General features: G+C 40.1%; 2 protein-coding genes across 3 annotated transcripts; one reads left to right on the top strand and one right to left on the bottom strand.

Moving 5' to 3' along the window:
- Positions 1 to 1,658: 1,658 nt before the first annotated feature.
- si:dkeyp-117b8.4 (zinc finger BED domain-containing protein 1) lies at positions 1,659 to 5,756 on the bottom strand. Of its 2 annotated transcripts, none has more exons than XM_036579893.1 (2): positions 5,433 to 5,756; positions 1,659 to 5,067 (listed from the first exon to the last, which is right to left on the bottom strand). In XM_036579893.1, the coding sequence occupies exon 2, from the start codon at positions 5,043 to 5,045 to the stop codon at positions 2,373 to 2,375; it is 2,673 nt and encodes an 890-aa protein (XP_036435786.1). In that variant the 5' UTR covers positions 5,046 to 5,067; positions 5,433 to 5,756; the 3' UTR covers positions 1,659 to 2,372. The 2 variants fall into 2 exon arrangements, with proteins under 2 accessions (XP_036435786.1, XP_036435784.1); XM_036579891.1 differs by having other exon boundaries at positions 5,554 to 5,756.
- Positions 5,757 to 5,885: 129 nt separating this feature from the next.
- On the top strand, positions 5,886 to 12,221 carry napaa (N-ethylmaleimide-sensitive factor attachment protein, alpha a). Its single transcript, XM_036579895.1, has 11 exons — positions 5,886 to 6,108; positions 6,873 to 6,952; positions 7,794 to 7,910; positions 8,031 to 8,077; positions 8,224 to 8,301; positions 8,503 to 8,558; positions 9,414 to 9,498; positions 9,616 to 9,720; positions 9,819 to 9,887; positions 10,549 to 10,599; positions 10,852 to 12,221. The coding sequence occupies exons 1-11, from the start codon at positions 6,011 to 6,013 to the stop codon at positions 10,951 to 10,953; spliced, it is 888 nt and encodes a 295-aa protein (XP_036435788.1). The 5' UTR covers positions 5,886 to 6,010; the 3' UTR covers positions 10,954 to 12,221.
- The last annotated feature ends 7 nt before the right edge of the window (positions 12,222 to 12,228 follow it).

Genomic DNA, 12,228 nt, shown 5'->3' with positions numbered 1-12,228 from the left:
TCTGCAGTGTTTTCCATGCCAGCTCAGCAAAGGTTTTTAATTAGCTTATTTAATTTAGCTTAATAAGTAATCAGGGAAAACGCCACAATATGCAGAACAAGAATACTTCAGGAAATACTGTGTAACTTTAATGTGTAAAAGGCAAAATTTTGTCATAGTAAGTTGGTCTTAAATGGCTTTATAAGTCCTTTGTTTATGTTGCAAAGATTCAGGGATTTTCTTAATGTAAAGAGCCACAGCACTCATATGAAGACCCACCGGCATCAGGAAAAAGAATAATCCACTGTGGGTGGTCGGCCAAGACCAAGAGGAGGACAGGCCAGACGTTAAATGAAGTCCCCCAGACATCCGAAGTGAGTTTAAGGATTTGACAAAGATCCGACCCTGTGTAACTGGAGCCAGTCGTGTCAGTGACATCTCTAATAGAAGTATGTTCATTTACGTTCATGTTCCAAGTTCTTGATACACCGATCAGGCGTAACATTCTTGACAATCTCCTTGTTTTTACGCTCATTGGTTATTTTATCAGCTCCACCCTCACAGAGCAAATACTATTTGGGTGGTGGATCATTCTCAGCACTGCAGTAACACTGACGAGGTGGTGGTGTGTTAGTGTGTGTTGTGCTGGTAGGAGTGGATCAGACACAGCAGTGCTGCTGGAGTTTTTGAACACTGTTCACTCACTGTCCACTCTGTTAGACGCACCTGCGTTGTTGATCCACGCTGTAGATGTAGACGATAGCTCATCTCTTGCTGTACAGTATGAGCTAATCATCCTCTAGTCCTTCATTGTTGGTCACAGGGCACTGGCCACAGGACGCTATTGGCTGGATATTTTTGGTTAATGGAATATTCTCAGTCCAGCAGTGACACTGAGGTGTTTTTAAAACTCCAGCAGCACTGCTGTGTCTGATCCACTCGTACCAGCACAAGACACACCAACAAACCACCACATCAGTGTCACTCAGGGGGCTAACAAAGTATGCAGAGAAACAGATGGACTATAGTCTGTAATTGTAGAACGCACCTATATAGTAAGTGGAGCTGATAAAATGGACAATGAGCATAGAAACAAGGAGGTGGTAATAATGTTATGCCTGATTGGTGTATGTTCTTGTTCAGGCATCAAGAAACATATTCCTGTTTAATACCACAGTTGTTTTATACCAAGTTCTTTCTACTTTTTGACATATTATTTAGCATTTTTGGCACCTTATACTTTTGTATTGACAGAGGGACTCTCCTTTATGAAATACTGTAATTCACGGACAGTATGCCTTGCCACATTTTAGGGGAATTAGTAGATGTGTATTCATGTTGTAGATTTTCTCTCTTTTCCGCATGTTTTAGCTGCAATTTTTGATTACACTGTTTACACTTTGACATGAGGTATATTTAAAACCTAAAGAAATAATTTGGAAAATTTTTGGAACAGCCGTGACCTATTAATAACATTTTTTTGCATCTGAACTGAAATCCAGAGAATTCACATTACTTGCTGGACCTTAATATCTTCTTTTACAGATGATAAATAGGCTGTTGTTTATCAATGGTTTAACAGTATGAGGAAAAATACAGTTGTATTTAGATTTTGTGTGAAATAAAATCACCTCTTAGACTAACTTGCTTGGCTAGCTTCACAGTAATGCTTTCTCTTCCACTTTTCCATACAACATTTTAATTTGACATGCAGTTCATGGATTACAGTTTAAAATCTACTGTCACATTGAGGGAAGATAACCAATACTTGATGTCACAAGTTACAGAACATGTCACTTTTTATGATTACCACGTACATGGAGGAAACAATAACTGCTGAAATGCATGCATGGACTTGGCAATACCTTATCTGTCATTATCACATATGCAATTGAGAGACAATAACTTTTAAGTAACAGTATATTTTACGCTGTAACTCCACACGTACCATATAAGCAATATCTAACGGGCACATAAAATTATCCATTATGCATAACAGTAAACACATTAGAATTACAAGACAAAGATCAAACCATTCTCCAGAACTCCTAGAGCCCAAACACTACAAAAAGATAGTGTAGTAATTTCCTTATACGGAATAGGAATTGTTGTTTTAAGCTAGTCATGACATTTCTGTGGTCACTGTAAATATAATCTTAAATAGCTGCACAACTGTTGAATTCAAAACCTGTAAATATTACATGAATCCGTATCGACTAGTCAGGGTTTTTTAATCACAGACCCCAAGGAGCTTATTTTGATACGTTGAAAAATAAGACTGTGAAAGTGTCCCATTCAAATATGAGCTTCTTACATTCGAGATGTTTAACTGTCATAATAGATTTGTGCATAAGAGTAATGCGTCCATACATAGTCCTCACAGCTCTTGTCACTCAAACCTTATTGTCATATGACACTAAAGTCTGATAGAGGCTCTCTCTACTTTGGTTCCCACTGACACTACTGTTATGGTCACTGTCTCGATGCCCTGAAGGCCCACCTTTGAGCTGTTCCACGTAATCACAGTTCTGATGAAGAAACAAGACATGGTCAAGATGCTTAGGCCCGAGCATGGCTCTCCTGTGGGCCAAAGCAGATTCCCTTGGGGCAAAAGCCCGGTCGGCAGGGATAGCAGTAGCTGGAATTGCGAGATATTTTCGCGCAAGTCGGGCCACAGCTGGGAAGCGGTGCTCCTTGTTGCGCCACCAGTGGAGAGGCGACAGGCTGCGTTTGCACAGCGGTTCTGCTATATAATTCTCCAGCTGTTGGTGGATCTCAGGCATCCGTTCAGTTGGATCCTCCCCTAGAAGAATATCATACATGGTTTGAGGAAAAGGACTCATTCGCATTCGGGCAGTGAGCTGCCGGTCACTTCTCAGTGGCGATGTTAGTCCAGCCACACTGGCTGTTCTTTTACGGCCACTGGTGGCTTTGGAAGGTGAACCCACAAGCACGTTCTCGTTGACCTGCTCTGGAGATGAGACGGTTGCAAAGTTCTCGTTCTGCTGCAGCTCAATGCTGTCACCTTCCTCTCCTGAGGCGCATGACTCAGGTGAATCCAAGGATGCCACTGTGGGGATAGGCAATGTGTCATCCAGTCCCAAAACTGCAGCTTCCCCTTCTGCTTCATTTCTTCTGACTTGCGAGCCTCTGTCTATTTCTTGGTCCACCTCCGCATCGTCTGTATAAGCCTGAACAGACAACAGTTCTTTCACCTTGTCATGCAGCTTGCTGCGGGCATGTGGACTGAGGAATCGCATCTCTTTGAATCTTGGGTCCAAGAATGAGGATAAGACAGCAGGACTTTCAAGCAGAGCTTCCTCGTCACTCAGCCTCCAGCGCTTCTCCATCCCAGCACGGATCCTTTCCATGACTCCTCTAACCACAGGGCAACTGCATTCAGCCATGTTCTGCCCCAGAAGTCGGGACACTCCTTGGAGGCATGGCATCAAGGCAGAAATTGCGGCATTGATGTCCTCACTAAGGAAGGATGCTGCGATGCGCACAGTCCTTAGCACCGGCACCAATTCATGTAACAAACGCCACTGATGGTCAGCCAAGTTAGATGCTGCCTTTTGCTCTTCCAGAACTGAGCTTACCACCCACTTGAGCTCCAGTAGGCTCTCGCACATGTCAATGGCTGTGGCCCAGCGGCCTGGGTCGTCCAGGACCAGCCGTGCTGCACCTTTGTTGGCAGCCTCAGCTTTCTGATTCAGAGCTGCTGCAGCATTCATGTCATGCTGGAAGTGTAGTACAATCCCACGGGCATCTGCAAGCGCCTGTCTCACAGTCTCTACATAAAGTCCTTCTTGGACGCATAGTTTGAGAGCCTCCCCTGCACAAAGAACTGGTTCCCAGCCCTCTGTAATGGACAGAACAGGAGCATGACTGGGTCCAGGAAATTCCTGTGGATATTCCTGATCGAGTGTTAAGTTGCTCTGCCTCCTGCCCTCAGCACCCCAGGATGTGTCATGAACAACACAAAACACATAATTCTCAGGAAGGTTGAATTCTGAAAGAACTGCTTTTAAGATATTTGCAAATTTATCAAGGCCGCGCTCAGCGGTGTTTCCTTTGAATTCTGGTATTGGCCGAGTCTCTAGAACACAGCGGGCCAGGCGCCAGTTGGAGTCAACAAAATGTGCGCTGACAGTGAGGTAGGACTGACCACTACCTTCAACCCCACAGCCTTCTACAGATCGCCAGTGTTCAGTGCAGAGGGCCAGACAGCGAGGAGCAAGGCCCGTTTGAAGATGGCGCTGAAGGCATTGTTTGAGAATATGATAGCGATGCCACAGAAGGCTGCCAAGCAAGGAAGGTGAGGGCACTGGATAATTAGGCTCAAGGCAGCTAAGCAACAGTCTGAATCCTCTCTCTTCAACCACTGATAGAGGCTGGAGGTCTCTAAACACCATCTCCAGGATCAGATCTGTTAAGACCCCGGCCCGTTTGTCACTGCAACCCCTTGTGCCACTGTTGTTGTTGCTGCCTCCACTGCTGATGAGTGTGCTGTTGATCTCATCTGTAGAAAATCCATATGTTATGTCCATGTCTTGGTTGGGGATGGCGTTAGCATTTGACGTGCCACCTCCTCCAGCAGAACTAGGGGGATATGTGGAGCAAGCATGTTTTGTTTCACCTCCCTCAGCTGATAGTTGCTCATGATGCTCCTCTTTAACAACAACAGGCACTATCGGCTGAAATGCACCTCCTGAAGCATCGGCTGCAGCACCGGATGTGGCAAATCTGCTATTAAGTAAATTGGACTGAACCATTTGTTGATGTAATGCTGAGGGATTATGGACATCCGCTGTGTTGGGAGGGGGAACCGCTCCATCGCGAATGCTGTGTTTGCGTCCCAGGTGTTCCCTCATTGAGGTGGTGCTGTTGTGAAAAGACAGCTGCCTCTTGCAGTGGTTACATTCAACTCTGTACATACTAAGTTGGGTGTAGTGGTCCCACACTTTGGACGTGCGGCGCTCAGAAAAAGGTAACATACGATCCATCCTTCTCCTCAGGTTTGGAGTGCCTAGATTACCAGGCCGCCTTCGAACTGGGAATTCCATGTGTGTGGCTTCGAACTGTGGTCTACCAGAAGAAAGAAAAAAATCATGTATAACAGTGTTTCTCTACACAGTCCTCGTGGCCCAGACAGTTCCATATTTTTGCTCTAACCAAATGTGTTGGGATCTGGGATGTGGAGGCCCCAAGAACTGGGTTAAGAAACATTAGTGTGTATTTACAGTCTTAGTATCCACATTTATTTTTCCAAACGTTCTGACACGAAAACACAACAGGAATGGTAATTATCACGTAATTAACTAAATGATGCAGAAAACATTCTTTAAAATGTGGAAACATTATTTAAAAACATATTTTATCGCAATTCAGTTCAGTTCACATGAATGTTCTTCCGGGCCGTAATGGTCAGCAACATCTCATTCACGTAATACCTTGCATGCCATGGTCACAAAGAGCACTCGTCCTCGCATCAAATCGCAGCACAGGCAGGTTACATTTGGATGCAATCACATTACTAACACCAAAAATAACGAGCATTAAAATAAATAATACCTTTACAACATCGCAGAAGTCCTAAACGGCCTCTTTTCACGTTTACGACCTCTACACTGGAAACGCTTTGCGCGGCGGCTGTTAGGACCGGAGTATAAATTAAGATCTGCGATAAAAACGGAGAATACCCCAAAATGGTTAAATCGTAGAAGCCGTGTGTAGTGTTCCTAATGCTGTTAATGAGCACTGGAAACAAGTTAATAAAATCCGAGCTACTGCTCCACACGTAAAGAAGAGATTTCCTTGAATGCATCCTCAGATCTTAACTGATATTCGGAACATATCGCTAAGTAGACGTGCTCTTTTGCGACGGTCCCTAGGACTGTGGCGTCGGCCAAGTGCCCTTCCTGCTTGTGTCCATAAAAACAAAGCAGATGCAGTTGATGTGAAGCGCGCTGCGCAGTAGCTTTAGCCGGGTACATTTAGCTTAAAAACGGTAACAGATCAGACACGTAACATGGACTATTCTGGAAAGGAGAAGGAAGCCATGGCTTTAATGGCTGAAGCTGACAAGAAAATGAGAACGTCAGGCTCATTCTTCGGAACGTTTTTTGGGTGAGTAGTTGGCCACTGGTTTGGTTCAAAGTAGCCCATGTCCCTGTGGCCAGCTGTAAAGCGTTCTTTAGTGAAGGCAGTGGTTCTACTTAGAAACATAAGTTCTGTAGAGAACCATTTCATGCTTAAAGTGTTCTTTGCATGTTGACATGGTTCTTCAGATTGATGGACAATGTTTTGTTTATTTTTTAAAATGTTGACGTTCTTCAGATTGATCAGATTTACAAAGAGGTTCTATATTGCACCATAATATGCTTAAATAGCTCTTGGCATGATGAAATGGTTCTCTATAGCACTAAAAAGGTTCTGTGTGAACCACATACAACCATCAATCTGAAGAACCATTCATTAAACGTGAAATGGTTCTGTATGGAACCTTTTTGGGCACTAAATAGGACCATTTCTTAAAGTTTTGTATAGAACCATATACAACATATTCTCATTCAATCTGAAGAACAAGTTCACTATGCAAAGAACCATTTAGGCATGAAATTGTTCTATATAGGACTCATGGTTGGAAATAGAACCATTACCTTTTCTGAAGAATCATTGATAGAGCCATCTTTTTTAAGAGTGTGGTCTTTTACAATACATTGGTAGATCTGTTAAATAATCACATAATAAACATGTAATTACAACCTTTGCAGTAGGACAAACAGTCATGATCAGGATACTACATTAGTGCATGGCTTTGTGGTCAGTTCAGGATGTTCATGCACAGTAAGGGCATATTAAATGAATCAACACCACTTTTTTAAATCTAGGAGCTCCTCTAAAGCAGAGGAGGCCTGTGACATGTACGCACGAGCTGCTAACATGTTCAAGATGGCAAAGAACTGGAGTGGTATGTCAGAAATGATTCACCCTCATAAAACGAATCTCTTTTTACCGGACAAAACTGAAATTATCTTCCTATTCGCCAGCTTCTTTTTCGAATTTCGAACTTCCACCTTAAATGGTACAGACTTCAAAAGGTAACTCTTGCACAATTCAAAGGGAAAGTCTAAAGGGTTTTCAGAATTTTCTAATTAAGTAGTTAACATGCCAACAAAATCATTGCATTGTTCTAGAGAAACTTGAAAGTCAGAATTGTTTACAGTGGTGGTGATAGGAACCAGACGTCTGAGAAGAGTAATGCGTCTAAAAGCTCCCTCACAGAAAGTACTTGAAATGGTTATGAATACACTGTGTGATGCCTGAGACATTGTTTTATAGTAGATGTAGTGGTTTTGGTCTAAAACATTTTAATCAATTTATTTTAATCCATTCATGGTGGAGGGATACATGAAGGGTAGTCTATGGCAAAATAGTCCCCAAAGAAACCTAGATTGATGATTGTTTTTCCATAATCGGTTTTACATTAAAAACTCAGAAGAAACATTTAGGTTTATTGGTGGTTTTGGAAAGTAAATAAAATGGCTATATTTGCATTGTAGATGCCTCGTTCCTATCAGCACCACTGTAAAGAAATCTGTGTCTGTAAGTTTCTCTACAATGAGTCATTACACATCACACAACTCTGAATGACTGTTCACATCTCAACTACTGAATTATACAGAACCTTTGAAAAATCGTTGGAATTCCCCTTTAAGGTGGAACAGAATATTCAGATGAGAGCTTGGTGAATAAGAAGTTTCCTTTCCAAAACTTAGTCCTTGCCTTATTGCCTGGTAACTTTCTTTCAGCCGCTGGAGATGCATTCTGCAAAGCAGCCAAGCTGCGATTGCAAATACAGAGCAAACACGATGCTGCCGTTAACTTTATCGATGCTGGCAATGCTTACAAAAAAGCAGATCCTCAAGGTAGTGTGTTTTAATTTTCTACACTGTAGTAATTGTAATGATTGTCTCTGTGAGCAGTACAATACTTTTATATAAATACCTTTCTCTATTTTAATGTTTCCACTTTGTGTATTTCCTCAGAGGCCATCAAGTGTCTCAGCAGGGCCATTGATATTTACACAGATATGGTGAGAAAATAATGTTCTATCATCTCATGATTTTTACTGGTAATTAACACATAATGGCACATATAGTATCTTCAGTAAGGAAAGACAACAATGTGGTCACTGTTTATCTTGCTGTGGTCTGACGCACTTCTTATCTGTTTTCACAGGGACGTTTCACCATTGCAGCAAAACACCACATCTCCATAGCTGAGATCTATGAATCTGACTTGGTGGACATTGATAAAGTGAGTGAGATCTATACTTTACTGTGAAAGCTCTTGTTAGTTATCTAAGTGGTACAACAGATGGCCAGTAGGGCCTGCCTCTGTTTATATGAAACATTGCTTTGTGATCCATTACATTTAAATACAGTGGCTGCTTATCTAATGACAGTATCTCTGTGGATATTCTCCTTTATTCAGTTTTTTGTTTTTTGATGTTTATAGGCAGTCGCCCATTACGAGCAGGCCGCAGATTATTACAAAGGCGAGGAGTCTACCAGGTATGTGTGCCTAAACATTTTGAAATTGTCAGGCTTGATACCTATAGGTTGGCAACAGTGCTGATGGGAACAAGGGTTAGGTTAAGGGTGGTCAGCCATTATTTCACTTGTGTTGAAAGCTCCTTGATTAAATGGAGCCCATCTGTTCATGAACATAGAATATTTTGTTATTGTATGTCAGGGGAATGTGATGAGTTAAAACTTCGTCCATGTTAAATTAAAGTAACAGAGTTGATGTGTTTAACCTGACAATCCTATTCATATTGAGGAAATTTGGACAAAATTATGGCAGGTAGCTAGTTTTAAATTTCACCATCCTCTTCATCAGATCAAAAGGTGCAGTTTATAGTGAGTTATCCTAATTTTATGTCTGTAATGATTTTTTTAAAAGACAATTACAGTAACAGGGATGACTGAGGATTTAGGGACTCAAAGAATTTATATCTGTTTACTTCTTGGTATATTCAAATACCACTGTTGAATTGAGTTCTTCATAGCAATTGAGCAATTGATAATTTAGTGCACTCAGAAGCAATAAGTTTTGATCAGATTTAAAATTCCATATTTATTCCATAAATTTCCCATCAGTGTAAATGAGCGACAAAATCAACAAACAACAAAATCAATAATCAGTGTGAATCACCTCCAAATGAAATTGCAAAATTTATTTTTGTTGCTTTCTGGCCTCAAATTGTGGAAGATTTTACCTTTATCATTAAAAAAAGTTATTTTTAAAGATACGCACAATAAATTATCGTGAAACTGTAGTAATAGTTAACTAATGTAAGGGATACAAACTGTCTAACTCCTTTTAACTAGAAAATGTTGATGTAATCATTTTCTTTCTCGCTGTAGTTCAGCCAACAAGTGCCTTCTTAAAGTGGCCACATATGCTGCGCAGCTGGAACAGTACCAGAAAGCTATTGAAATATATGAGCAGGTGATTACTTCAGTATTCAGAAAACATCATAAACAAATAATAATCAGCTCCTTTTGTCATTTCAGTGCAAGTAACCTCACTCAGTAGTTCTAAACTCCAACTTGTGAATGTGTTCAGATTGGAACGTACTCCATGGATAACACCTTGCTGAAGTATGGAGCTAAGGATCACTTCTTCAAGGCAGCGCTATGTCACTTCTGTGTAGATATGCTGAATGCCAAGGTGATTATTATTCTTATTAACAATGTTGTCAGCAACTTCACAGACACATTTATAACGGTGTAACTCTCTCATTGTTTTATTCATCATTTATCATCTAGTTGGCCGTGCAGAGATATGAGGAAATGTTTCCTGCCTTCTCGGATGCCAGGGAGTGCAAACTTGTTAAGGTTAGTACGCAGATAAATCATAATGTAATTTTCTTGGATCGATATTGCTTAATGGGCCTGTATCATGGCAAAACAATTTTTCATCAGCTTAGTTAAAGTTTTACAACACATTGTTCACTCCCCAGTACATATAAACAAACTAAACTGCAAAAACAGACGGCTTTGAATTCACTGTTTGGAATGTCATAAAAAAAACGAACACTTTTACATACATCCAATATTTAGCCTACAGCAATTTATCTCCACCCATTCACACTGAAGTTATATGGAGTGCTCCAGTCTGGGTTTCTGTTTGAATGAGACACAATACAGAGCAGCTAGTCAGAGCAGAGGTAATTTACGTACATCGAGGCACACTAACAAAAACAGAATGTTTAATTCTAAAGAAAGGTTGTAAAATGGTCAAATTAATAGGACTGTTTTGGTAAATCAACCTATCCAAACGTTATAAGTGGAATACATGAAAAAAGTTTAGAATATGGGCCCTTTAAATCACAACCTGATACTTACATGATCGTATTGTTACACAAATTATAATATGAAATACTGAAAAATGTTTCTTAGCTTTAAATGTGTGCTCTGAGGCCACTATGAATTGAAAGTGTGATTATTCCATAAGTAAACATGTGATTAAGCTTTTTCACATTACTCTGTTTCACAGAAACTTCTTAATGCATATGAGGAGCAGGATGTTGATGCGTTTACAGATGCTGTAAGTACACAATACAGTATGTTTTTCAATTTTTGGAGGCAGGTAGCTCAAGAATGACAGTACGCAAACAACAGACGTTTCTGTCTGTTTAAAAAGGGAAAAAAGTCTGAATACTTTGGGTTTATATTGATGGAAACTCCTATTGTTTGTTAATTCACTGCTCCTCTGGATCGCCCCTAGAATATCACATAATTAAAAGTTATGACCAGAATATTGCTAATGAAAAAACACAATTATCTTGCCCCACTTTAGGTGAAGGAGTTTGACTCCATCACAAGGCTGGACCAGTGGCAGACCAGCATGTTACTGAGAATTAAAAAGACCATTCAGGAAGACGAGAACGACCTCCGCTAATATTCTATAAAGCCACGGTGCCCATCATTGGCTTCATCTCATGATTTCCTATGCACATGCACTCAACCTTATGATATTCCTCTCAGCCTTTGGTTTGTTTCATTTGTTCTAATGAAAGTTACAGTTGCCCGATTGTTTCTCTTTACACTTCAGATCTGGTTGTCAATGCAAAGGTCTTTAATTGCAAAGAACACTGTGAAGTTGTGTAGAATAGCACTGGTTCATATTTATTGTATAAATGCTTATCTCCTTTATAATTTCTCTAAATTTACTTCCCAATACTACTACTTCTGCATAACATTTACCACTGATTAATGTGAAATATGTAAATGAACCTGTACAATTTTGTACCTTTTTTTGTTTTCCTGCCAAAAACTGAAATGGCACTAATTGCCGTTTTCCTCTTTTCCTCTGTTGAGGAAATTGGCTTTCATTTAATTTTATTCGTAAATTTAAAGAATCAGTACAAACAACTATATTAGTGATCAACACTTCTACAGGATTACAGTCAAATTAAAGAATTAACACTGGTGTAAGTTGTTTTAGGACACATTCCACAAAGGTCATAATGTACTTCTCTGTCTGCAGACTGTGAACGAAGGATGTGGGTAAGCTCTTTATAGTTCATAGCATTTTTGAGAACTGAAGTTTTTTGAAGTCGAACAAACTTCTTTAAACAGATGTTATGCTAGTTTTGTGCAATTCATTTTATTTATTTGTTGGTCTGTTAATTAGAGGTTGGCTAATAATGCCAAAAACAGGGAACAGAGTTATGTTCATAGCCTAGAAGTGACCAAAACTGATCTTTATTTATTCAACATTTGCAATCTTTACTTTGCAATCTATTATTTAATGTTTTGATTGTCTCAGCTTCAAAGGAGTATTCAGATGTTTACGTAACTGAGTTATTTGACTCTATTACACATCATGTTTAGTTGGTCAAGGTTTGCAAGTTTTAGAACTTAAACACTTAGAAGTATTGATTCATTCCTGTTTTCTTTTTGTGATGTGGAGGGAACCTTCCTCATGAACTGGACTGAGGCAGTGTTTGCATTGGAATTGTACTGTAATCAAGGCTAGCAGCATAATTGAGCTTGGAATGTAATGGCATGATGATCTTCAAATATTGCACCCAGGTCCCCAAAGCAAACCCTGCTCCCTGCTTTGAAAGTTTTCTGATAAATGTTCTGATACCCTGGGGCATGTGTTTACTCCTCTCTTCTGTTAATGCTAGACTGTTTCAAAGGTAAATAAATCATTTGACTCAGCCCTCTG

Source organism: Colossoma macropomum, unplaced genomic scaffold, assembly GCF_904425465.1.
Source record: "Colossoma macropomum unplaced genomic scaffold, Colossoma_macropomum, whole genome shotgun sequence".
NCBI classification, from domain to species: Eukaryota; Metazoa; Chordata; class Actinopteri; order Characiformes; family Serrasalmidae; genus Colossoma; species Colossoma macropomum.
This window is presented reverse-complemented; position numbering and strand designations above follow the sequence as displayed.

Coding starts and splice junctions, on each gene's coding strand:
- si:dkeyp-117b8.4 (XM_036579893.1), bottom strand. CDS start 5,045: ATGGAATTCCCAGTTCGAAGGCGGCCTGGTAATCTAGGCACTCCAAAC.
- napaa (XM_036579895.1), top strand. CDS start 6,011: ATGGACTATTCTGGAAAGGAGAAGGAAGCCATGGCTTTAATGGCTGAA. Junction 6,953..7,793: donor GATGGCAAAGAACTGGAGTG/GTATGTCAGAAA, acceptor ACTTTCTTTCAG/CCGCTGGAGATGCATTCTGC. Junction 9,721..9,818: donor TAGATATGCTGAATGCCAAG/GTGATTATTATT, acceptor TTTATCATCTAG/TTGGCCGTGCAGAGATATGA.